This window comes from Melanaphis sacchari, unplaced genomic scaffold (genome assembly GCF_002803265.2).
Source record: "Melanaphis sacchari strain LSU unplaced genomic scaffold, SCAv2.0 Contig29_pilon_pilon, whole genome shotgun sequence".
In the NCBI taxonomy this organism is placed as follows: Eukaryota; Metazoa; Arthropoda; class Insecta; order Hemiptera; family Aphididae; genus Melanaphis; species Melanaphis sacchari.
In genome coordinates, this window is record NW_020271172.1 from 281912 (window position 1) to 309625 (window position 27714).

Consider the following 27714-nt stretch of genomic DNA (forward strand, 5'->3'; position numbering starts at 1 on the left):
GCGGATGCTACATTTCATAAAAACGTCTATAGGAATTATTTGGAGAGGTTTCCAAATCTTCATGAATAATTTTTACATTATACCTTATCTTGATTTAGTCGAAAAATTTTAAATGTAAAAGTTAAGATTTAAATCTATTCATGTTAATATTTTTGAATTTTATCATGTTATTTTATATTATAATAAAATGTCTATACTGAAATGGTTGATATGATACGACAATGGTTTAATTTATAATTGATCAATATATTATTTTTTTTTACTTACAATAATTATTATATGTAAACGACTATATAGAACCATTAAAGTGATACGTATAGGAATAATGTCGTTTCGCGTAGCCTCGTTAATATTATGAGAGGATGCTAACACTCATATGTTGTCTTTGTTACACACACTTAAAATATTGTAAATCAACGTTCAATATATTCAATTTTCGTTTTTAGCTTTAACATATTATAGTTGTTTAATTTTTATTAAATTTAAAAGTAAAATTATTGGTATAGGTTTTAATTGGTATTTACATTTTAAAACGAATTAACTATAAAAATAATTATAATTTTAAAATGTTAAAAACTAACTTTAAAATTAAATATCGCCAAAAGTTTATAAAATGTTCCATAGCAAATATTATCACTTCTAATTTTAATAATACGCCAATTCATTCTAATATTGAAACTAACAAAAAAAATAAATAAAAAAAATAATTCTTCTATACCAAATCGACTACAATTATTATAAATAATAATTATAATAATAATAATAAAAATGATTCCCACTTAAGCTATAATTGCGATGTACTATATTTATTTTTTTTTTATAAAATGATAATTACTTTTAGATTATAACGTATGGTACCATATTATTATTGCCATTATAATATACAAATAAGTTTGGGTATAATTAATAATAATTTATTTAGATGACCAATGGTGATGCCGAGTTCCAGTATAATAAACTCATAAGTCATAAATTAAAACAAATTATATTCTGTTTTGTTGGCCGGGCATTCGTTCTAGAATATTTTTCGATAACATTTTTGAAATGCATTGGTGGTAGTGGATGGGTATGATGTTATAATATTGATAAAAATGTATATTATGGTTTCGTGGATTGTATTAAAAATTATTTGTGTGGCTGTATCGATCGTTCTAGAATATTCTACGAACATTTTAATGGTAGGGCCATACGGTTGACCTTTTCAAAACGGATCGAAACAACGAAAATACATTATCGACGGGGCGCCATGTTCGTTCTAGAATATTCTCCGAATATTTCGGAGGGTGTTTGGGAGGGACAGGACCACACACACACGCATATATACCGAATGATTCATTTACCGGGAAACACTTATCATTTTAAAAGACTATTGATATTTTTACACAATCTCTCAAGCGTGTTAAAATAAAAAATATTATTTTTTTCGCCAAAAATGTTGTTGTGCAATGGCCTAAAATTATAAAAAAAAAAGAATATTTTCAAAAACGTCGGAGCATTATTTTGAAATAACGAGTGTCTTTCGTTAAATCGATCGCTCTGTATGACACGACACAAAATTAATGTCGTGGTAGAAAGAAATCGGTGTTCAATGTTCAACGGGCAGTATATTTACCACGTCAATATGCTATCCGGGACCTTTACGAGGAATGTGCGGCACGGCGGGGCGGTGCGGGTACCATAGAAATAAGTGTATTATATTAGTATGAGTTATGCCTGCTGCGCATGTGATAATCAATATAATGGATCATCCTGCGCAGCCGCCGCCACGTCGCCCCGCCGGTAATTCTCTACCTGTTGGGTGCGCGCGTTTTGTACCCGACCGGCGGCGGCGACCGTTGCTTTTGCGCGTCCGAGCATAGGCGAGCGGGTTGGTGTCGAGGGGAACGCGGTTGGTCGAGCGGGCGGCCGCATTGCCACGTATTGTTGGGCGTCCGTTGGCTGGGCGTTAATCTCGTCCGTATTTCGAATCCGACGGTTGCCCGCACTGTATTAGCTCGATCGATCGGCACGAACGGAGCGGCGTGCGCATGCGTCGCCGCTACCACTTGCTGGACCCGGTCCCGGCCCCTAGGGCTCGCCGCATTCGTTTTTCTGTACGCTCGGGTGTCGGACGTGTGCCCGACCGTCCGCTATTGCTTATTAGTATTAGCTGCTGGTCGGTCACCATTGGCCCCCGTCATCATGCGCCGTACACTGTCAACAAATATCATGCACATCGCGTAGCTTCATTGCTTCAAACATGGGCGTCCAAATGTCGACGCCCGAAGTTTCGTCCGACGACGAGGACGAGGACGACAATAATAGCCAGCCTTCCAACAGTTCGGTGAGCATAAAATGCCATTTTAATTAGTAATAATTACATTATCACGCGATATTATTAAATTATATTGCCGATATTCGGACAAACCGGTTGGGTTTACCGTACACAAAATCAAACTGTTTTATTATAATATTATCACGTGCTTCCGTCAATAATAATGACAGTTATCTATTTCCATTACGAAATTCGTTCGGGGCGATTAAAATATTAACATGTATTGTGTTATTTTCATTATACGACGTTATTTTATCTTTAACATTACGATGTTATTATATTATCGTAGTAACCTTTGTAATTATTAATAATTGAACCTTGTTTTTTGTATTGTGTTGTTAAATACTTAAGTCAATATTTATCGAAAACAACGTATATTATTATAACCTATAAATATTTTGTGGTTAAGATAAATATTACGGACAATTACAAATAATATTAAAACCATATTATATTATTCTGACATTTGTTAATATTATAAATTCAGACAAGGTGTTTGTTTTATTTCAACGGAAGTAAAATCATGTATTGCACCATATATATATATAGTTAGGTATAGTAGATAATAGGCGTTTTCATTGAACCGTCATCGTCGTATTTTACTAATAAAAATATTTCGATAATATAATAATTATATTGTGTTGTATATACACGGTTTTGTTACATACATTTTGGTGCGTAAGAAAAAATAAAATATATTGTATTATAGAATTGGAGAAAATTAAGAAATAAAGTGAGTCGGTGTGAACAACTGAGTGAGAAGAGAGATAGGGTGAGCGAGTAGAGAGAGAGAGAGAGAGAGAGAGAGTGTGAGAGGGTGGCGGGTAGAGAGAATGAACGAGAAGAGAGAGAGGGTGGCGGGTAGAGAGAATGAACGAGAAGAGAGAGAGGGTGGTGGGTAGAGAGAATGAACGAGAAGAGAGAGAGGGTGGTGGGTAGAGAGAATGAACGAGAAGAGTGAGAGGGTGGTGGGTAGAGAGAATGAACGAGAAGAGAGAGAGGGTGGCGGGTAGAGAGAATGAACGAGAAGAGAGAGAGAGTGAGTGAGCGAGAAGAGAGAGAGAGTGAGCGAGAAGAGAGAGATGGTGAGAGAGAGGAGAATGAACAAGAAGAGAGAGAGAATGAACGAGAAGAAAGAGGGTGAAAAAGGAGAGAGAGAGGAGAATGAACAAGAAGAGAGAGAATGAACGAGAAGAGAAGAATAAACGAGAAGAGAAGAATGAACGAGAAGAGAGAGAGAGTGAACTAGAAGAAAGATGGTGAAAAAGGAGAGAGAGTGAGCGAGAAGAGAGAGGGAGGGGGTGAGAAGAGAGAGGGTGAGCGAGAAGGGAATGAAAGAGTGAGAGAGAATAGAACGCCGCTTCGGTTGCTATGAGTATAAATGTTGGGATGTGCATTGAAACAGGGCCATGTTAAATAAGGCAGGTGAAACATTTTTAATCTACGACCCGAAGGTTTTTGTTGGTAAATCAATGGCTGTGCGTGCCTATTCAACCGTTCTGTTCTTCAACAATTGAGTTGCCGTCGTCTCTTTGTGTTCGTATGCTCAAAGATATCAAACGTCCGTATAAATAATATATAATTGTATACGCTTATTGTGTGTGTGTCAGACATGAAAAAAAAAGGGTCCGTATGGAATTAACTGTGGTGAAACCGGTCGGGACAAAGCTTACTGTGACACATGTGTTTAAATTTTTGGGGGAATGGGCGTGGGGTGCGAACGACAGTGACGAGGGTAACATTTTCAAGGTTATTAAAATAAACGAATTGTTAGAAAAAAAAAGTAAATTATTTTTTGACCGGAGTCGATGCAGGCCGTTTTTAAGGATTTCAAGATAGGCAATTTAAGCGCGTTCGTGTTATTTACATGTGGCGAAGTCATGTCAATTACGTACTAAAATGAATATTTTTTTTAATGTTTTTTTTTTAAAGCATTATTCTTTTTTGTTAATTGTACTAATTATTTATTTTGTATATTTTCTAAAAACGATTCTCGCGAAATTTAAAATTATTTTGCCAATTCAATTGTATTATTGATATTTATATTTATGAAGGGTTTAAAATTCAATTTCAAAAACTTTGGGCGTGTAGATAGTATTGAAAATCATCGGCACTATATAACTAAACTACTTAATTTAATTTATTACTGTTTTAAATTAGAGTGCTCTATAAACAAAAAATATGAATTTCAGTTATCGAAACTTATCCGATGTGGTAAAAGTGTATAATACATATTAGCAACGATAGTAGGGAAAGGGAACTTAGTGATGTGATAGTACTACGTGCAGGGGGCTGTAACTCTATAGGACAGAATTATTATAACGTAAGACCCGCGACGTACCATCCTAACAAAATTTCCAATACATAGGGAAACACTGCGCACCCCTTCTCTTGCTCACGACCGGCCAATGGTGCTAACGACGCTATGGGCCACGATACCCACGAGCGTCACGTTCATTTCTGTTTTTATTGTTTTTATGCGCCCGCTCGCAACAAGTTTATTCAAAACAACTTCTTTAAACGATCTGCTTTACCATTAAGTACCGTCTCGATACCGTCGACTGCCATACTAAACCCTAAACTGCTTGACACTATCTTTTTCGATTGCCATCCGTGTCGCGTTTATTACATCATCTTTCTTTACTCTACTTTATTTTTCCCAATTATTTTTTCCACAAAAAAGTGAATGGTAAATGGAAAATATAAAATTAAGAACAGTACATTCGATAATCGATAAATAATAAGATCGATACATAAATATATCGATTTCTACCAACTATCGATAGTTTATATTTTAGTTCGTAAGACAGCCACGCGGAGCGATAGCATCAATGATCCTATCAAAATGTTCTACAGGAGTCGCCTTTCTATTTAATCTCTATTCTATGAATACGTTTTATTTTTTTCAGAGGATATTATAATTACAACATACGTTCAATATAAAAAGAATATTACACATCTATTATTGCTTGTACTATTATAACAATTATACGTATAAAAACAAGTATCGGTAATTGTTTCAATAATGATCGATAGTTCTGAAAAACGTTGATAACAAAATGTACCAATGGTCTAATAATTAATTGGTTTTCGAATTGTAATAATGTTATTATTTTCATAATTTAAAAGACCATCCAACTCATAAAATTTTCTTGGGCTTAAATTATAGTAAATACTTTGACAAAAAAAATGATACCACTAAAATTCGTTTATGACTATCCGTTCGCTGGTTACGGTGATTTTTAATATTGTGTGTGTTACATAGATACGTTCACCGCGGCGGCGGCCATACATAATACACAGTAATATTTATCCGTTTTTGGTTTAACATAAACTAAATGCCAATGAACTTATTTTTCTTTTTTTGTTGAATAACCTAACCAAATGTATTAAAGAGTGCCTCTTAATGTTTCTATTCCTATAATTTTATCACATTTTGGTTTAATATTTATGAAACAATAATTATATTATAAATTATAATACACCACTGTCATAACTCTTAAAGAGTACTGCTATGAGTTTATTTTTAATTTTATATAATTTTAAAATTAAAACAACTAGTTTAGGCGTTAAAAAATGTATAGGTACACGATGTCATGATCATCAAAATAATATTACACTCGTTTACTACAGTAAATATAATATGTTAAATTCATAATATAATTTACTTTAAGTGTTTTTTTTTTTTTTTAATTAAACCAAAATGTGATATAATTATTTGAATGGAAATATTATGATTTATGAGGTACTATTAAATTATTTGATTAGTTGATTCGAAAAAAAATAAGTTCATCAGCAGTTATTTTACGTTGAGGCATTAAGTCAAAAACGGATAAATATTGCTGTATATTATATATGCGACCGCCGCCGTGCAGGTGAACGAATCTGTGACGTTACATGCAATATTAAAAATCACAGTACCTAACTAGCGAACGGATAGTCACAAATAAATTTTAGTTGTATCATTATCCTAGTTAGACTTTTTTCTATTTATTATGTCAATAAAATAATTATTGATTTTTCGATTTGGATGGACCTCGCATCCACATATTGTGTTGTCATCGTCTAACACATACGAAATAGTAAATTTTCGTTCACAAGTTTCAATAGTAATTAGTATGCTTTTATTTTGATATTAGAGTAATTCAACCTACTATCAAACTTTTAGATCAGAACATTATCTGTGTTCTCTCATTGGTTTTTTTTATGATATTTTAATTTTTAAGTGAATTATGAGTATGAAATATATAAATATTTGAAAATGCTCATAATTCACTTAAAAATTAAAATATCATAAAAAACCAATTAGAGAACACAGATAATGTTCTGATATAAAAGTTTAGTTTGATAATATGTTGAATCACTCTAATATCAAAACTAAAAGCACACTATTGAAACTTGTAAATGAAAATTTACTGTTTCGTACGTGTGTAAGACGGTGAAAACACATACGGATGCGACGTCCTCTTAATAATATTAATATTATATAAATAAAAGTGATATAGGTAATAAAGAAAATAGTAATTTTTTCAACCTCATTTTTCTATAAAATAGCCGAATACCTCCCTGGCAAAACCGGATAATTTAGCTAGCAACTAATAAAATACTAAAAAAAAAGTATATTGATGAAGTACAAGAAGTAAGAATAGAAATCGTTCAAATGATGATGTATATATTTATATATTTAATAATATTATTTAAATAAATTTAAATTAAGAACTAAAGTCTAAATAATATTTACTTTTGAAACGTAAAAATAATAGGTATTTCATATTAATAATTTATTCAATTAAATAGATAGATTCTGGCAAAGTTTACATTGATATAATATGATAAATATACTTCAAACATTTTGTAACATTGTTTTATTTCTGCTATACTTGATAAATTCTTATGTATTGTTTTAAAACTAATATATAAGAATATCCATACAATAGTACAATATTACAATATTACATAGATATGTTTTTAATATTTGCTATGAACGATAAAATATTTAAAAATTGTGTTTCAGTTGTGATTTAAGAGAATTTCAGCGCACTATTTGTTCTCTCTCTCTTCCCCTCGCGTAATATAGACAAAACGCATTTATGCAGTATCATTTTTTTTATAATTTTGAGTAATGTTAGAATAACATTAGTAAAAATTTGATAGAGAATAATATTTTTGAGGGTATGATATATCGATTTGTCTAAATATTGTCTCAAAACAATTTTAAACTTCATTTATAAATTTATATATTTTTTTTTTATTTTGAAAGTTGAATACTAAGTCAAACAATAATAAAATTTAAAACCAATAAATTAAATCCTTAAAAAAATTATCTTTTATAATTTTTGTAATATGTGCTTTTACTCTATGATTAGGTACTCAAAAACATATATTATTCTGCATAAAGGCAATTTGTCTATGTTACGTGTGGGTCAGAGAGAGAAAATAAGCAGTTCGCTGATATCTTCTTTAGTGTTATCATTATTATCAATTATAATATAGTATTGTAACCATAGACATATATAATAAACAACTAGAAAGCCGACTTTGGCTTATCTTTGAAGGTAAAATCGCCATATGCCAAAACGGCAATGTTTACATTTTTATATGATAACAGTATTTGATAACAACAAACATGCGATTACAACTCAGAAAATTCAAAATTGTAATTTATTTAAAAACACAACTTTCCATGCCCCACTTATAATTAATTATTATATAATTTGTTTTTCGTGTACATTACAGTGTTTTAAATATTTTTATACTCATTAGTTCTCTCTTCAGTTCCTAATAATAGTAAAATGGAAAATATTGGTAGTCTTGAATAACAACTTTATGATATTTCTCAAAACTAGGAAGTCTCATAAAGCACCGCTTAGATGTTATTTGTTCAGTTATTATTTACAAATTTTCCACCTAATGTTATAGAATAAAAATAACAAAGACTTTATAAGGAAAAATTGTAAAGGCAATTTATATTATAAAATTTAACAAAGACTAATTTCAATTAACAATAAATATGAAAGTACCAAACAAAAACATGTTTTTTATTTAAATACTGTTTACATGTTATAAATTATAATACATTACATTACAATACATTATTAATAATATACTTAAACAACCACATTATAAATAAAACAAAATAGTGTATATAGTTATAATAAAAGTTAAAATTATTGATAGCTGAATAAAATTGTTTTTGTTAGGATATGGCATTTGCTTACTTCATTTATTGATTCTGTGTAATTTTTTGAAAAAAGAATTTAAACATATTTTAAGGAATTTTTTAGCAATGATGGTTATTAATAATAATTTATGTGGCCGTTTAAGCATAGAAACATTTTCACAATTTAATAAAGGGAATATGTTATAGTCTAAACTAAACTTTCGAGTACATTGATTAATAATAGTTAAATTTAAATTTTGTACAAATATTTTTTTTTTAATTTTCAGTATAAAATAAAATAACATTTCACATTCAGAAACAATTTTGAAAACACTATCTGAACATGATATTAGACCATCTCTATTTTTAAAGTTTACAAGACTAGAATATTGGTTAGAGATATAGTCATGGTCACACTTTTGCAATAAAAGAGATTCTTTACATGATACACAATTTAAGTTCATCTTGCGAACAATATATCCAGCTAAATAATAAAGTATACTCCTTTTTGCCTCATAAAAAATACTACTTGACTGTAAATTGTTTAAAAGATATAACTTGTTTTGCATAATATAATCGTCATTGTGATTTAAGCTTTCAGTGGGAAATTCTTCTTGGTTTTTTTTCTTTGCCCATTTAAATTTAAATAATGACTCTGCAGGATCATCATCAAATGTATTACAATTTCCATTAGTCCTACATTTTATGGAATTTTTCAATAGAATTTGTTTCATGGTAGTTTTGAATTGAGTTACGTTGGGATTGTTGTTGGCATCAAATCTTTGACGAATACGACCAAACAGTAATTCTAAATGTTCCTGGGAAAATTAATAACTTAAAACATAGTTAAAATAAGGAGATACAACAAATAGCTCTCTGGCAATACTTAACATCGATTTGACTGCAATTGCAAAACCAATTATAAAAGTTTTTTTAGCTGAAGTATATAAAAAAGAACCTTTAAATTTCAGAGTATAAAGATATTTTATCAAAGGAGTAATTATATTTTCTAAGGTACTTATATTAGATTTAAAAATGGGTGATTTGAATCCTTTAGAGAATTTGCTTTTAGAATTTAAAAAGTCAAAAATTCTATCTATGACTCTACAAAATTCTGCTGTTGCAGTTACATTATTAAATTAAATTTAGGATACTTAATACTACTCAAATATTCCAGGGTATCAGTAGTTGATGGACTTAATGTTTGAGCAGCATATTTCACCTTCATTTTATTGTTTGTCCAATGGACATGAGTCATACTTATTTTGTTGGCAAATTTTAAAGTTTGTTTTGTTCATCATAAATATTTGTTATATATTTCCATTTAATGAAACCATTGTTTGACTCCAAGACGTGATTATTCCCTAAAGTATTTCTAGCTAGATTTAGCATATGGCATGCGTCTGGAATATAATATACTCTAGTATTGTTGATTGGATGATTAAACCAGTACTGTATTTCATCATAGTTATCACCAATTTTACAACCAAGGATCTTCATAGTGGACAAGTTGGCATATGTATCATCACATGTGACTCCCAAAACTTTCAATCCTGATTTATGTGAATGATTTAAAACAGTTTTTACTAACTCAGCTTGTACCGCAGCTGTTATTTTATTTTGCAAGACATAGCCAACTGGTAATTTCCATTTTCCATTCAGACTTACTAGCATGAAAACTAAAGCTTCAGTTGCTGCAGTGTTGGATCCTTCAATTCCTAAAGCATTTCCCATATCGCAATTCCCAATAAATTTTCCAATTTTTTCATCCCAAAGTCCTTGTTTTTTGATTAACATGGCATCAAACATTAGGCAACATTGTTTATCGTCAGGATTTAAAGTACTTAACGCTTTAAAAACTTCATCAAAAAATCCAGGTTCACCGTTTACAGTGGAAGTCTAATTTCAAACTGACTTTGGACTAGGCAATTTTAAAATTGATCTACAAAGTTAATTATGATTAATAATAATGCTATAGTTTTACTCGTGAAATATAAGCAAAAAAGTATTAAAATAAATAATAATTAATGTAATAATATAGATAAATACATTTGTAAATTTATTCCTAACTTTGTAATTATTATAACACAGCAACTCAAATAACCTAGTTAATAGGATAAGCAACTTAACAACATTATTAAAAGCAATCAAAAAATTATTTTTGATTTTCTAACAATGCCCCATTAAAACTTAATATTTATATAAGTGTACTATTAACTATATTATGACATAAAGCAATAAAAAAAAAAAAAAAAAAAAAATAGGATGCAATTAAGTATAGCTATGTTAAAATGATCAAGGTTCCATTCAATAAAAAAGCTGTTAAGCGTTTAGATAACTGTAATAAGTAAGTACTTTAGGTCAGGGGTCGGCAACCTTTTTAACCACACGGGCCATTTTTTTTTTCAATTGTTCATCAAGGGCCACATTAAAAAAAAAAAATGACATATTATGATATAATACTTATAATTGTATTGCTATTATGAAACGGTTAGATTAGATTTTATTTATAAAGGAAAAAGAATTATATAATATTGAAAATTATATGAAAAATGTTATTGAACAAAAGTAAAACATAAAAATTAACCACCTTTGTGCGGGCCATCAAAAATTGCTCTGCGGGCCGCATGCGGCCCGCGGGCCGCGGGTTGCCGACCCCTGCTTTAGGTGAATAGTAATTAACAGTCAAAGCAAATTCCTTAATTTTTTTACTATATCTCATACCAGTAGGTTGCTTTTCTTGATTAATCAATTGGTTTTGAAACAGTTGTTCAGATAGTCCATCAAATTTATTAGACAAGATACCTAAACAATATACATCCATAAAGATCAATAACTATTTTTTTTTAATAAAATCAAACTATAAAAAATTACCTTTAATGCTAGAATTGATAAATCCATTTTTTTCATATTTTCTATTAAATCTGTAAGGTTCTTAATTACAATATTTTTATGACGAACTGTTTGTTGTAATAACTGAATTTTTTTATACAAAGCTTTTTTTCTGGGTGTATCTGGTAATTTTCTTTTTGGAAATGGAGAAATAGTAGTACTTTACTTTTTGAAGGAGTCCTATGAAGTTGAATACTAGACATAGAACTGGTAATTAGTGTATCAATTTCTTTAATATTATCTGGGCTTAGAGATCTTAATGAAGCTAAATTAACTGGTTCTATTTCATTGATTTCAAGAGTATCAGAGTTTGTACCATTTAATAATTTTGCCGTTTTGCCAACAATTCTGTAGTACAAATAAATACTGATGGTACAACATTTTCTCTCAAATCTAAACGATAACTACCACGAACATTTGATTTGAAATCATCTTATACAAAATGATCACTGCATATTTTACTAAACTTAGTTGCGGTAAAGCCTTCACGTCCAAATACAACCATTTTTATACAACAATCTTTCTGGGTCTTTTAAAGGAAATCTAAATAAAAATATTAATTATTTATTTGTTAAAATGGCTACATGCGAGATATACATGAATAAGATTTTTAATTGATGATTAATGTTATTTATATTTTGACAGTTAGGTACTTACGAAAAAAAGTGGATTTTTCGGGAATTGACAGTTTTTCCTTGACGATTATAACAACCGTGTACACAACACGAATAAACCATTATTATAAAATAAGTCGAAACTTGAAGAGTTAAAACTTAAAAGACTATAAGCAGTGTAAGCCGCAACGGTTTATTCAGTTATCAATGTCTTGTTATCACATAAAAATGTAAACATTGCTGTTTAGGCAAATGGCAGACAAACTTCAAAATTCTGTACAGCGCTTGGGGATAGTCGGCTATCTAGTTGTTTATATATGTCTATGATTGTAACAATATGCAGTACCACATATTTCTAGTATAATATATATTTTTTATTATATAAAGAAATATGTGTACTCAATTATTATTACAATAACAATTTAATAACATTGAAAAAAATATTTATTCTAAATGTGACTCAAATAGTTAATGAAATATATTGTAAAAATATGTGTTTCTCCCAAATACGTTCATTAATTTAAAGAAATAATTATTAGTATACATTTTAATTTAGACTACACACGGAGATCAGCACATCACCTAAAATGTACATGTGTTATATCTACAACCTTTGATGGATGTACTTTGTTGTATGGAAAATTGCATAAGTATACTATAATAATTATGTGATATATGTTAATTGAATGCTCAACACAGCAATATTAGATTACTATCATAATATACTGTTTTTTGTATATATTATGCCTTACATACTATACTGGTCCAGGGTACACTGAATATATAATAATATACTCATTAATTTAACTTCAATGACTGTGGGTCTAGCGTGGAATCCAGGTTACTTTAATTTAATTTGTGTTTTCAAAAAACTACTTTTTTATTTTTAAGCCAATCGAAAAAATCAAATATTTTCTAATTATGAAGTATTTGAATATTATAAAATTAAAATTTGTGTTGTAGGATTACTTTTTTTACTGACCAACATTTTTTTAAATTTCTATATCCATCGTCTATAATTATTATTCTATCATACAATAAATTTAAAATCCTAACCAATAATTTTTGAAAGAATATAACAATCATAAAAACCTTTTACTAATTTATTTAAACATTTTTCTTTTTTTATTATTAAAAATTTAAAACAGTACACTTTATTATTATTTATTAGTTTATTACAGTTTTTCTTAGTAATATAATTAGTGGCTTGAGCCATCCACTCGCTTATAGTATTACCATGTCAGGAATATTTTCAAATTTTAAACAGTATCATACAGCTTATAATAACATAAAATAGTAAAAATGTAATTAACTCTCACCAAAAATGTAAAGATGAAAATTTGTTTTGCCTTCAAAAACCAATATAATAATAGTCACATAACTAGTCATCGTGAAATAATTTTTGCATCATACGCCTCACTCTTTCTGAGATTGTTTTTCTAATTGAAAGAGTTAATTCTGAAACCTGAAAGATAAGTAATTAATATATAATGCGGAAATTTAAGTAGTTGGTTAAATTCATACTTAAATGTTGATACTTATAACTTTATCTTGATGAGAGATTCAAGTAACATTTCAAAATTGTGTTGAGTTTTCTGGTTAGATATAGAAATGTTTTCATAATTTAATACATTTATTGAAATCAAATGTGCGTTTCTAATTATACTTTGTTCTAATATATTGTTTAAATTTTTTAAAAATCCCGATACATATAATACATTTTTGATATCATATTTAAAGTTTGTGAATAATGCTTTTGCATATTAATTGAGCTCTTGAAAAAAATGTACAAATGAAGTACATCAATAATAAAAATAAACTCGTATATGTCATTTTGAATTATAATTAAATCATTATATTATTTAAGTTCAAGTTTATAAAATATTATTTATCATAGTTAAAATATATATTTATATATAGTATACACACAGTATATTATCATAAAATAGTTGGTAAATAACTCGCTATCACTAAAATTGTTTATCTTTACTACTATGTTTGTAAATTCAATAAGATTTTTTTTAAGCTATTAGTATCCAATTTCATAATTTTATTGTTTTTATCTTCAGGATTAAATTAACTTGGAATTAATGGATAAGTTTTTAATAATCATTATTCCATTTATTAAAAATTTAAATCTATAAATTATGCATATGACAAAGTGGGAGTAATAATAATAATAAATATATAAATTGACTGTTCCAACAAAAATGTAGTGTCACAGTTTTTTTTTCAATTCCGAGTTATTACTGCCATTTAATAGTGAGTTTTTTGCTATATCACTTATAAAATAGGTCGTCTATTTAGTCATTCAAAGAGATTAAAATCTTTAATACTCTACCAGTGACCAAATTTTTGAAAATTTATGTTAAAAATAAAATAATATAAATTTGAGTGTTTATTTTTTTTCATACTGAAAAGTTAGAAAAAAATGAGATACTATTATCTATTTTATTAGAGCAGTTGAAATATTAACAACAATAATATAAATAATGTCCAATCATTCAATTTCAAAACCTATTAATAATTTTTAAGAAGAGAAAATACAATATAATAGATAGTTTTAAAATGTATATTAATGTATTTTTATTAACTTAAAATTAATAGGCCGATGAGATTTCAATCATTTTGGTGAATTTGAAATGACTAAGTGTGAAAATTAATAAAATGAGGTATATTCTACTGTAAATAATCAAATAAAGTTTTTTTTTTAAATGTTTATAAAATTAATTTATAAATTAAATGTGTATAATTTATAAATTTTAATTATTATAAGTCAAATTTTTTTAGTTAAAAAACTTGATGCTTAAATGAAACATCCATAGAAATTATAATTACAAATATGACAATATCATATTATATCCACATTTTTCTCCAGCATATCATTATTATGGCTTTGAATAAATAATTAACATTGAACTTGAACTTTTAAATGTTATTACATAAATCATCAATAGTCATTGTTAATTGCTATGGTATTTTCATTTTCCAACAGGACTATTGATTATTTTTAAACAATCTCAAAAAATAGAAAAAATATTAATAACAAAAAATATGTTGTAATATTATGTAGCATTACTCTATACTTAATAAATGATTCACATAACAAAGCTATAAATCCCTAAGCTATATTTTTCAAGGGTTTTAGTAAAAATGTATTTTAGAGGAAAGAAACAAATGATCAAAGATTTTTGAAAAATATTTAGATGATTATAGATTCTAGATACTAGAAGAGTACTATTATGATGATAAAAATAATATAGTAGATGATAACTTAACAGTTGTTTAGATTGATTAACTTTTATTAATCATATTGTAGACATAATAATTATCTTGTTGAAAATAGTAGAAAAATAATATTATGAATATAATAACAGTCATAGTAATTACCAATATCATCATTTTTCAAAATACCTGAACAGAATTAAGTGAAAAGGTACTTCATTGTTTTCTACTGCTAAACAATAGTTTGTTACAATGTCACGATCTATAGTATAAAGTAATTTTAATTATAAGTAAATGTATAGTCTCTTAATGATATTAACACTTATAAGTATAAATATTTTGATTGAAATTTGGAGGCACATAAAACTTATTTTGATCACAGTCATAAACAACTATATTTTCACTGGAATCTATATTAAATAAAATGTATTTATTAATATATACATATATATTGGTCAATATATTAAAATAAGGAGATATACAACTTTTTTTATTTTATGATATTAATGTTTAAAATATTAATAATCATTTTATTTTGCATATTTTTAGAATTTTATTTGGTGCATATTATTATTAGATTGATTATGGTTTTGGACCACAGTTATTTTTCTGTTTTATAGTTTTCTATTCAAATGCTAAATTATTATAAAATTTAGTACAACTTTACTTGATGAATCTAAATCTTGAGAATACTATTTTTTATTTATACATATTCTTAAAAATATTATTTTTTTACATAAATACATTTTATTAATATATTAACCAGGGTTGTTATGTTTAAAATCTTTTGTTTTAATTAGATGTTTAAAACATTCAATGAATAAATTATAAAAAACCCCTTAAAATTTAAACAATGTTTAAATCAAAGGTTTCTTATTAAGAAGTGAATTTATTTAAATTTTTTTTGTAATATTTTGTTAATTTTGATTATATTTTTTAGATATTATATTATATTAAGTTACAATAAGTACTTAATATCAGATACCAATTGATAATTATTATGTTTAAAATTAAAACAAATTAACAAGACTTCCTTTTATATAAAGAAATAAAATTTGAAACTTCCTGTACTAACTTTAATACTTACAAATTACAAACATAATATACTTGTTAATAGTATAAATACTTAACATAAAATTAACTGTCTAAAATTAAAATAAATAAACAAAATTTCTCCTTAAACATAATATTACATGGTGATTTGATTTGATTATAAATTGTTATCACAAGATACAATTGTATATTTAATTATTGAGAATTAATATAATATTATTGTATTACATGTTGAGATTTTTTAAAATGGTCACCAATTTTGAGCACTTCTCAATACTCAAACAATTTCTCAATTTTGAATGAATAAAATCAAATCATTAAAATAATCTTTCTATTTTTGCTAAAGTATTTATATCTGTAAATAACTGCATTATTAATGTGTTAAGATCATCTGATATTAAAAGTTAATTTTAAAGAAAATACTCCATCATTATTTTTCAAAAATTATTAGTCGTTGGATTGATATTATTAACAGTGTCAGATCGAAATAAGTATGATTTAAATGGATTCATAGTGCTTGATAATTTATTATTTTAGCCAATACATTTGCATAATAATTGTAAATATATTGCAATGCTGAATCAGATTCTTCTTCAGATAAATGAGAACCATTATATTTAGAATCTTAACATATTTGCTAAAAAATGTGGTGGTGTAACAGCCACATTATATTTGTCTTTCAGTTTTTAATTTAACTTGGGTTACAATTTTTTTCAAAACAGTCTAATTAAATCTTTCCAAATACCTATCAATAGTCTAACTTAAGTATAAGATTTTTTTTCTATTTTATCTAATAATATTGATATAACTTTTAATTTTTTAAAGTAGTCTTCAGTGTTTCTTTTCATCTTCTATTTTTCTAATTATAGTGGTGTCAATAGCTGCACAGTTGTTTGAACACACTGAACTTAAAATATGCCAATTTTCTATATAGGACTGTAGACAATTAAAAAAAATGTTCCAGCATATATCAGATGGTATGATTAATGTTTTACCACTTGCTTGTTTATATTTGGCTATTTAAAAAATACCTTCTAACTTATTTGATGTTTGATTTTATACTATTAACTTCTAAATTGTAAGCTAATAATTTTAAAAGATGTGCACTACATCCATATATTATAACATTGCATACATTATTTTTAACTACACCAACTTTGTCAATCTGAGCAAGTTCTCTCATTTTGGCCACATTAGCAGCATTGTCAGTGACAAAACTTTGAGCTATACAAACTTATTTTTGGCAATTGTTTGTGGTCTGACAGCTAAAATAAATAGGTACTCTTGATTATGAAATTTATCTTTAGTGTCTATTGTCTTAATTAAATAAACCGCTTTTTCAATAATAAAAAAACAGAAATACCGTACAATAGGTTCATTATGGTTATTGCTCCATTTATTTATTGATATTTACACTTTTAACTCTTAATTGAGATTTTATTTTAGAAATAGTTACATTGAAAACTTCACCGAGCAAATTATTTACAATTTTATGCCTACTTGGTAATGTGTAATCGGATCTTAGTCGATTGATAATTTTACAAATTTTGAATGTTTCACATGTCTAAATAGAGTGTTAATATTATAAATACATTTTGCTGTCTCTAATTCAAATCTTTTTTTGTTTATCCAAGTTGTCCAAGTAACAAAATCTCCTATGGATTTTTGGATATTTATGGTGTACCTATTTTTATTGTTGAAGTTGAAAAACTAGGAATAGTAGATGTAGAATCAGGTTAAAGTTACAATGTACTATTTGTAGTAATGCTATTGTTAAGATTAAGGTTGTCATCGTTCAATAAATCTAAAAGTTAACAAAATAATTAAAAATTTTTTTAATGATATATTTATACAATTTTGAGTTGATGTTGGTGCTAGAGCTTAATGTGTAGTAAATTATTGATGTTGATTATTAATTATATAATATATCAGATTTTTATAGTAAGAAATGTTGTATAAAAAAAATACACCATAATGTAAAGTTTAAAAATGTTATTCAAAACTATCTACATAGATTCAAATACATTCAAATATTTATTATTATTTTAATTGACTATTTAATATTTAGCAAGTATTTACTATTTAGAATTTTAGACCCTTTAATAGAAATGTATAATTATTTATTACCTCTAGAGTCATTGGACAAGGTTTGTTCATCATCAAAAATATTATAATTAGCTGTATCATAAGTGTTATCATCTTCAATAAAGTACATAACTTATCAAAAGAAATTAGTCTCGCTCACAATTCAATTTACTTATTACGACGGTTGTGCAAGCATATTAATGATAAAAGTTAGGTTACTTACACAACAAAATTGATTATTCACTTATACTCTTAATTTTGTATTAAGAAATATAATTATTTAAATTTTATTAGAATTTGTCTTTAAAAAATTGGTTTTGTTTTACCTTGTTTTAAATAAAACAGAAAAGTGACAAAGACGAAGACATCAACAACTTGCCACACATCCAAGATCCAATAATTAGGCAGCCTTCTGTAAACCACTTAGCAAGTATGTCAACTGTGGAATATGGACCATCACCTTCACACGAATCACCATCGTTGCATAAGCCGCAAAATCAACCACCACCACCACCACCACCACCATCGCGCAAACAGAAACATCAATCACCACAATCACTACCTGAATCTTCATTGTTGAATGCCGCAATAGTTGACTCAGGCACCGTGGATGCAGAAGCCGAAAAAAACAAAAAACTCTTGGAATGGGAGTTATCGACGTTAGAAGCGGATGACTTGCGGTCACATGCCTGGTACCATGGTCAACAGATAGACCGTACCGAGGCTGAACGACTTTTGCGCCAGTGCGTTGCCGAAGAGCACAGTTTTTCTACTACTACTATAATCACTGAGAATACTAATAATAATGATACAAATACGTCTCCGAACAATGCTACTGTTACTGCCTCTACAGGGTCTTCATCTTTACAACAGAATGTCAAAGAAGATTCCAGTGATACGGATGGTACGGAAGACATCAGTAGTGAGAGCAGTGATGTGGATATCGCGTTTGACGACTTCTCGAACAAACTTGTAGACGAAAATGGTGTGGTACTCGATCCGTCGGTGGCTACGTCTACTGAAATTGCTGCGGCACTGCAGTTGAAACAGCGTCGTCGCCTGCACGGTGAGTTACAAACGAAAAGATCCAAGCGACCTCGGCGGCATTACTACTGTTTCTTAGTTCGAGACAGTCTAAATGTTCGGCCACCAGGCAGATACGTTATGTCATGTCTGCGAGTTGACAAATATGAAGACCTTGAAATCGGAGACAGATACAAAACCGATGAACAACGGCGTAAGGTTTTCCGACAACAACAACGACGACATCGAAGACAAAACGTACATCCAGTATTGCATTTTGTCGTGAATGAGGTGAGTAACGAATTTAACTTAATATTTCTGATAATGTTATGATTCTTTTACAAAATTCGCAAGACCGCGGAATGTTTTGAAAAACTACCATATTTTAAAACGATCCAAGAGATTTATTTCATCTATATTTTTTTATAAAGAATATTTAACAGTAATTGGTTTTCTTGAATTTTTTCTATTTAATAACGTTTATCAAGTTGGTACAATATTTGATTAAAGTTAAATAAAAAAATGTTTGCTTCTTTTAATTCAAGTAATATGATGAGAACAATCATAATAGGATATGTAATCTTGGTATTGCATTTTTGCATTATTTTATACATTTGGACTCAATATGTTTCGTATTTACACAAATTCACCAATATTGTGGTGTTCCTAATAAAAAATTATAGTTAATAAAAATAAAGTTTAGCTTCGTTAGTTTAAAAATTAGAGTGAATTAACCAACCTATAATAAAACTTGATGGTAAGAAGATTATCTGTGTTTGTATGTGGGTATTTTACGATAGTTCAATTTTTTAGCGAGTTTTGCGTATGTAAAATATATAAAATTAAAAATGCTCATTACTTATTAAAAAAATTGAATTATCCTAAAAACCCACAAACAGACACAGAAAATGTTCTTACCATTAAGTTTTATTATAGGTCGATTTACTTTAATTTTTAAACTAACGAAGCTAAACCTAATTTGCTGAATGTTAATTGTCCATGTTACACACTTGTAAGACAGTGACAAAAAATGTTTGTGTAGCGTTTTCTTGAGAAAATAGTAAGAAAAAGAATTTATTGTAAAAGTTTAACGTTAAAAATTTTGCTTGATGTCTACAAAATTAACTTAAACAAATCAATTTTAATGTTACTAACTTTCTTTATTAGCATACATTTTTGATTATCTAATTTTACTCTTCGAGCGACCATATAAATAAATTATAATATAATATACCGAGTAAAATATTTTAAGCGTAATAAGTATTAATATACATATTTTACTGTTTTATGAATATTTTTGTTGTTCAACTTAAAATTATAGATAATCCTGCAACCCGGAACAGTATACGAGCGATCGCAGTTCAGTTTTGGAGAAACCTTACCCTCATTGACTTCCGGTATTTCTACAGCAGTGGTAAACAGCAACGTTGGGCATAATGAACAACAGAGATATCAACCAGGATTTGATAGTGTACCTGATCTGATTAGGTACTATGTTGGTGGTGCTGATGACAATGCTATGTTGTTTTATGGTGGTGGAAACGATGGAATTATGACGTTTGCTCGGACACAACAAACTGAAGTACGGATTCGGTATCCATGCAACCGGCGTCGTCCTCTGATGACAGACAACATGATGGTTGAAGTTGCAACTCCAAATATTCTCCCGGATATGATAGAAAATTCTCGATTAGTGCGACAACGTTGCAATGCTTTAACTGCGACTTCTGCCAACACTGAAAGATTACGGTTATTATCTACTTCTCCCAGTGGGTCTACAGAAGCATCAACGTCATCTCAAAATATGAATCATTTACGTCATTCACCATCGCCACCGCCTTATACTTCAAAATGGATGCGCGTACAATCTTCTTATAGGCCATCAGTTCGAAATACTCCTTCAGCTACTGTAACTTCCACAAAGGTTACGTCGATTACATCATTAGAGAATTCTCCATCAGCAAGATCAGTAAAGCAATCTCAATCACAACCATTTTCTTATTACCCTCCAAGGATTGATCCACGACTATCAAATACATCGATATCAACTCTACCACGTCAATCAAGATCACCACAGGACCTCAAAAAAACTTTCCCAAGTCGTTTTAAACCTGGAGACGCATCAACATCAGTTCAAACTCTACCACGCCAACCAAAATCATCTTTTCCACTTCCATCGACCTCCGGATCCTCGTCGGTATCTGAACACCCTTCATCTTCTGGATCAAAATTAATATCGGACCAATTACGACATACTCCATCATATTCAGGTATGACATCAACAAATACCCCAAATTTGACGATCTCTGATTTATTATCTTCACCATCATCATCTTCCAAGGACTCATCAAGATCTTTACAGAGTACATCATCAAGGAATAATTCTATAAACGATGAATTTACTGAGTCGCCATTCAGAGTTTTTAGTGTAACTGCGATGGGCACGAATGAAGATGCTTCAGCATTAGCCGTTGATATAGATGCCCCTGGAACATCATCATCAAATAGAGAAATGTTTAATGAGCATGCTGTTGATTTGTTTTCGCTACCATTTCAGAATGTTGTGACGTCATCATTTATACGCGTACGAGTACGCAATGGATATCGCAATATGTTAAATAAAACTGCGAGACCTTCGCATTTGAACCAACTAAGGAGATCTCCGAATATGAGTATTCCAGATAGCCATTATCCTAGGTCCCATAGCTTCCGAGGTAGGTCAGCAAGCTATCGAAATCAATCAGGAAGACCCCAAACTGCTAGATCTAACTCTACTATACAGAGTTCTTCGGGAAATGATGATGATGATGATGAGCAACAACAATCGTCGTCATCTGAATCTTCTTCTGTTTCAACATCTACGTTAAAGAATGAAAATATTGAACGAAATAAAAGTAAACAGAGACAATATATAGATCAAGAGGTTGAAAATCAGACGAATAGTATAGAGAAATGTGCAAATATAAATCAAACATTATCAAGTGATGAGCAGACAACTCCACATCCAGTTTTGAACACAGAAAACTCACCATCGGAAATATCTGAAAATAAAAATTTTCAGAAATGCCGCACTCGTTGGACTAACTCAATGCGTCAAGGGTTAGTTAATATGCTGGAACGACCACATCCAGATCATCAACATCGACAACTTACTCAAATTACGGGGACATCGAACCGTGATCCCCGACAACGAGGTTCGCGGCAAATACATCAGGCGCCAACTGAAGACCAGAAGGTCGATAATATTGCCAAAAGAATTAAATTTAAACCATCAATGAGCACAGACCGGGCAGCTACTTTAGGCCCAATTGCTTTGCCTCAAACACATACTACTTGCTGCTCCATTCGATCATCAAATAATGATCTATCTAAAAACATGATTAGGCAATGGGTAGGCTTACAAAGAATTTCAAACCAAAATAATAACTCCGATGTTGTAGAAGTGTATAATAAAGGCGGAATACCTCTGGTCGCAATTTTGTCTCGTATTCGGCGACAACGGTGGCAACGACGCCAAAGCAATAAATTTGTGATCGCGTCGGGGGACCACTTTTCGACGGCGGAGAAGTGCCACAAAAGACATGTGTCACCATCGAAAGAAATTCAATTGTCAGTGCGGAAAAATATAAATTATCCACAAGTGAATCGGTTGTTACCCGGCTTCAGCATCATCAACCAAGAAGGTGAGGTCACTTCCGTGGTTAAAGTCGACCAATTAAACACAAATGCGACATTTAGCGAAATGAATTGCCCTCTCACTACGACCACTGAGTGCAGTACCGGCATATCCGGTCAAGAAATAGGTACTTGTTCTGTTGGTGTCGGCAGTATTGGGTGCAAGCTGGATTGTGATTATGTAAACATCGATCCTCACATCGAAGACCACAACAATTCGGTCGATAAAGGTGACACCAAACATCATAACATCAACTTTCTTAAGAATATCTATCACGGAAAAAAACACCAAGTCAGCAAGCAACAAAGTAATGATAATTGTATTAGTCTTGTTGATAACAACATCGAAGTATCTGTTGATTATGAAAATGTAATTTCTCACAATACTGACCTTAGTTATGAAAATATAGATCAAATTAGTGATAAAAGACAACAAAAGCTAATTAATGATTTGAATGGAGGTAATACCGCAGTTGCCGACGCGTTGCGTGCCGTTCACCTGGCAATAATTGGTGATCCTGACGACACTGGTAGAACAACAGTAGGCACGGGAAAACTAGCAGCCGCCTTGTGTCGTGCTGATGGTCAGGCCACTATACTACCATATCGACACAATTTCACTGAGGGTGAACAAGCTGATCCACTTTTGAGTACATGTCCGCTTCAACTTTTGAGTCAACCAGGACCAGCCGGACGTCGAGCTCGTCTGGATGTAATAGAAAGGTATTATAATTTTAAAAGTATTATTATACAATTATATAATTTTAAAGTATTTAAGTTTTTACTACATAGTTTTTAAGGAGGGTTATACTGACAAATAATCATGTTTGGCGTGTGCGAAATACATTTATAGTAAAGAGTGTGTACACATACGATTTTTGCAACCCGTAAAAAGGTTAAAAGCGTATTTACATGTTAAAATAAAGATAATATAAAATCTAATTTTCCCAAACATAAAATACTTCCACAATAACTTTTTATGTAAGATGGCCCCAATTCTTTTTTAAAATCTTTTAATCAATTCTGATCACTTATAGATGTTTTGGGAATTTTTCGAAATCTGAATTTTCGTCTTGGTTAATAGTAATATTAACTAGTAATATTAAAATATTTAAGTCAAAAATTGATATTTTAAAAAGTTCTTAAATAAAGTCATTGATGACGTGTCAAAGATTTTATTAAATTCAAAACCATTTGCTAAAAATCTCACTATTCAGTTACAGTGAAAGGTCTAAAAAGGGTGTAATTTTGATCGACTAGAGCCACATTAATTTAATTAATTTTTTTCAAAATAAAATTCGAAAATTTAGAGTATTGTGAATATTTTTAGTAAAGATTTATATTTTTATACATGATTTTGCATGATTTTAAAGCAACGTAGCCATTTTTTTGTTTTTAATATAAATCATGTAAATATAATAGTAATTAAAACATCTTATCTTATTCTCTATCTATATAGTTTATGTTTTTTTGAAAATTAATAATGCTATTTTCATACATAAAATACAATTTTTTTGTAACAAATATTTAAAAACTCATGTAATTTTCTGATAAATCTGTTTAAATTCTTAAACTATTTTAATCATGAAGGAATAAATCAAAAGTTCAAATAATATTTATTTATTACATTATGTTAAGCGTAAACTAAAATCAATTTTTTTTTTAAAGTTTTGTTTTTTAAATAACTGATTATTGCATAGAATATAAAAAACATATTTGCTTGTACATCTTTTTTGATATGGAAACTTTGCTTGTAAATCATGTATGTATATTTACGAAATCGTGTATAGACAAATGATTATTAGAACTTATAGTATTCTGCAATTCATTGGAACCGTAGTAACAGCTGTTTTTTTTATAATAACTAATTATATGTATTGGTAGATTGTAAAACATTGAATAGTTTATAAACATTGGTGTTCTAAATTTATGGTTACAGTATTTTTCGTAAAAGTATTTAAATTTTTAAGTTAATATTTTGACAAAATTCAAAAAAATGCTAAAACTAATAAATTATTTTGTTGTTAAAAATTCATGAAAACTTTTATTTTTATACCTAAGATTTGAAAAAGTAATACCAAGTTCTTTGTTAGTTGTTTAACCTATATGTGAACAATTCTACTAGGAAGACAAATTAATTTTTTTTGACCATTTCAATCTCAAATATTTATGATATCATCCCATAATCACTCGTAAAATAATTATCTCTCATTAACTAATTTTTAATACTTTATTGTATTTTTAAAAAAGAAAAGAAAATAACACTAAATACTTTAAATGTTCACCGAATTTCACTCCATGTATAGTACTTAATATTAGTTACTATTATTTTTTGTATTATGTATTAACTGAGAAAAACAATATGGCGACTGCCTGCCAACTTTATGTTGCATGTGGCATCGTCTTTTAGGTTTGCTTGTTTACAGTACCTGGTTACAATGACGGTAATAGTGACGCCATGTCTGCTACTAATTGGCAACGATAGTGACAAAGAAAATCTAGCAGATGTAAATCTTGAGTGGAGTTTGGAAGATGAATACGAATATCGACGTCAGCGGTTCTATTACCGATGTGCCGGTTTCAGTAGTTGGTGTGTCTCCGATAATGATTCCACTTCTGATGATGACGATGAGAGTTATAAATTAACAGCAAATTCAGATTTTGACTCTGGTTATTCATTGCCACCAAGGGAAGAATGGGCTGTTGAAAAGCGTCACTGGTTGGATCTATTAACTAGACACAGAGCAGCTGCCCTGGATAAGTGGATTCGTACGGCAGCTGATGCAAAACAAGCAGTGGGTGATGTTTATGGTTATCGTGCTCTTATGTCTGCGTTATGCTCTGATAGGGTAATTAATAACATTTTAATATAATGTATTTAATATTTTGATTCGATATATGCAATAGTATAAGTCTTCAATAATTATTTTTGTGTTTACATTTTAGATCCAGGCACTACACGATGCATGGGCAACTCTTCGTCGTCTGCATACTGCCACAGCCGTGACATTTGAATCCCGACTTCGTCCCGAGTTTCTGGGTCGCAGAGAAAAAAATGTAGTGACAGTGTTGGGCACTAACGACATTGAAGACAATGAAGTAAATGAGCTACTACAGCTTCCACCAAATGCAACAATACCTGATGCAACAGCATTGGCTGTGCTTTACGAACATTTGTATAATGACAATACTTCTGATGTTGGTGGTATGAACAATAGTGCCGCCAGCTCAAACGATATTGGCAATAAGAAGGAAAAAGACCCTAGATTATCATCGTTTTTTACTTCACCATTGTTGCTGTCACCCTCGCCATGGTTATCTCTTAACAGTGGTATAAGCGGTGGACTAGGATCATCGGTAGGGTATGATTATGGACTAAGTGCACTTCATATTCTATGTATCCAATACTCTGATTGGGTGCAGCAAAATAACAGCGATGATGATTCTATATTACCATCAATGAAATCACCAATGTTACAACTAGACCGGTTTCGTAGTAACTTTCGTGCACTATTACGTCAGTATAGTGGAGATGGCTTTGGTGATTATGACGACAATGATGTGAGGTTTAATTATGTACCCTCCGATTATAAAGATGTAAACCTCTATAAAGAAAAAAATTCTTCCTACCGCGAAGAATTCAATTACAATAGAAACGACGAATTTGCATACGAACGACAATATGAAGACAATGTGGAGGAGTATGGCACAAGTGGTGGTGATAATGATGACTGCGGCGATGACGATGAAGATGATGATGCTACAGTTATCTGCTGTAATAATAGCAGTTATCTTTCATTGATGAGAAACGATGCAGTTAATACCTTGTCCGGGGGCCCACACGTTGCAGCTAAAGCAGAAAATCAACAAAAAACTACAACAAAAAATGAGAAATACATCCACCTTAAAAAACATCAAGAAGAAGACCTATATGATCGCTGGATCGAGGATGCGAGTGGTTATGGTCAAGGCCCCGCACCACTGAATATAGTGTTCTGTACTGAGCTTCATGTCCGCCTATTTTGGCCCCCGACGCTTTTCCTTCAAGACATTAATGACGATAAAGATATCATTGATCATAAATCGGCTATACCCGCCTATGCGTTAGGTACGACCTACGTGGCGACCGCAACAGCCGCTTTCAATCATGAAGATAAATCTACCAACCATTTGCTACCGCCATTGACCCTGGATCATATAATAATGGCACAATTGGACCAAGCTGCTCAAGATATGCGTCTCAGATACAAAGCCATGGACGAATTTTTGGATAGAGCATGTGCCTACTCAACGTCTGTCGCTAAAATGGTCTACTAAGATAATATCAACGGTGGGCAAACAACAACAGCATTATCCGCCATCATAGTATGTTCAAATGAAAATGTACTCCGGCAAATCTGCTGCAGAGATAGAATTGTGCTGAACTACATTGGAGTAACAAATTCTATATCGACATTATAATACAAGTGAAGCAGATTTCCAACTGCACACCATGTACTAATACGATAGAAAATTGTAAGTATTTCTTGTTTATTTACGATAAATCATATACAATTTTGTAATTAAGTTTTTCATGCTCTGTGTACAATAAATGGACCTATTTCAAGTTTCAAAGACTATCAAAGTTAAACATTTTAAAGTATTATAACAGAGGCTAGATACTTACGGGCATT

General features: G+C 29.9%; 1 protein-coding gene and 1 pseudogene across 1 annotated transcript; one reads left to right on the top strand and one right to left on the bottom strand.

The window, feature by feature from the left end:
- Nucleotides 1–2171: 2171 nt before the first annotated feature.
- Nucleotides 2172–27714, top strand: LOC112595762. The gene is made up of 5 exons (XM_025341070.1): nucleotides 2172–2323; nucleotides 18689–19657; nucleotides 20688–23764; nucleotides 25452–25890; nucleotides 25988–27714. Exons 1-5 carry the CDS (start codon nucleotides 2240–2242, stop codon nucleotides 27356–27358), a joined length of 5940 nt encoding a protein of 1979 aa, XP_025196855.1. The 5' UTR covers nucleotides 2172–2239; the 3' UTR covers nucleotides 27359–27714.
- Nucleotides 11335–12103, bottom strand: LOC112595763 (annotated as a pseudogene).

What these genes read in the sequence shown, in the direction of transcription:
- LOC112595762 (XM_025341070.1), top strand. Translation starts at nt 2,240, where the DNA reads ATGGGCGTCCAAATGTCGACGCCCGAAGTTTCGTCCGACGACGAGGAC. An exon ending in TGCATTTTGTCGTGAATGAG is followed by an intron (nt 19,658 to 20,687) that starts GTGAGTAACGAA and finishes TTAAAATTATAG; the next exon opens with ATAATCCTGCAACCCGGAAC. An exon ending in CTGCGTTATGCTCTGATAGG is followed by an intron (nt 25,891 to 25,987) that starts GTAATTAATAAC and finishes TTTACATTTTAG; the next exon opens with ATCCAGGCACTACACGATGC.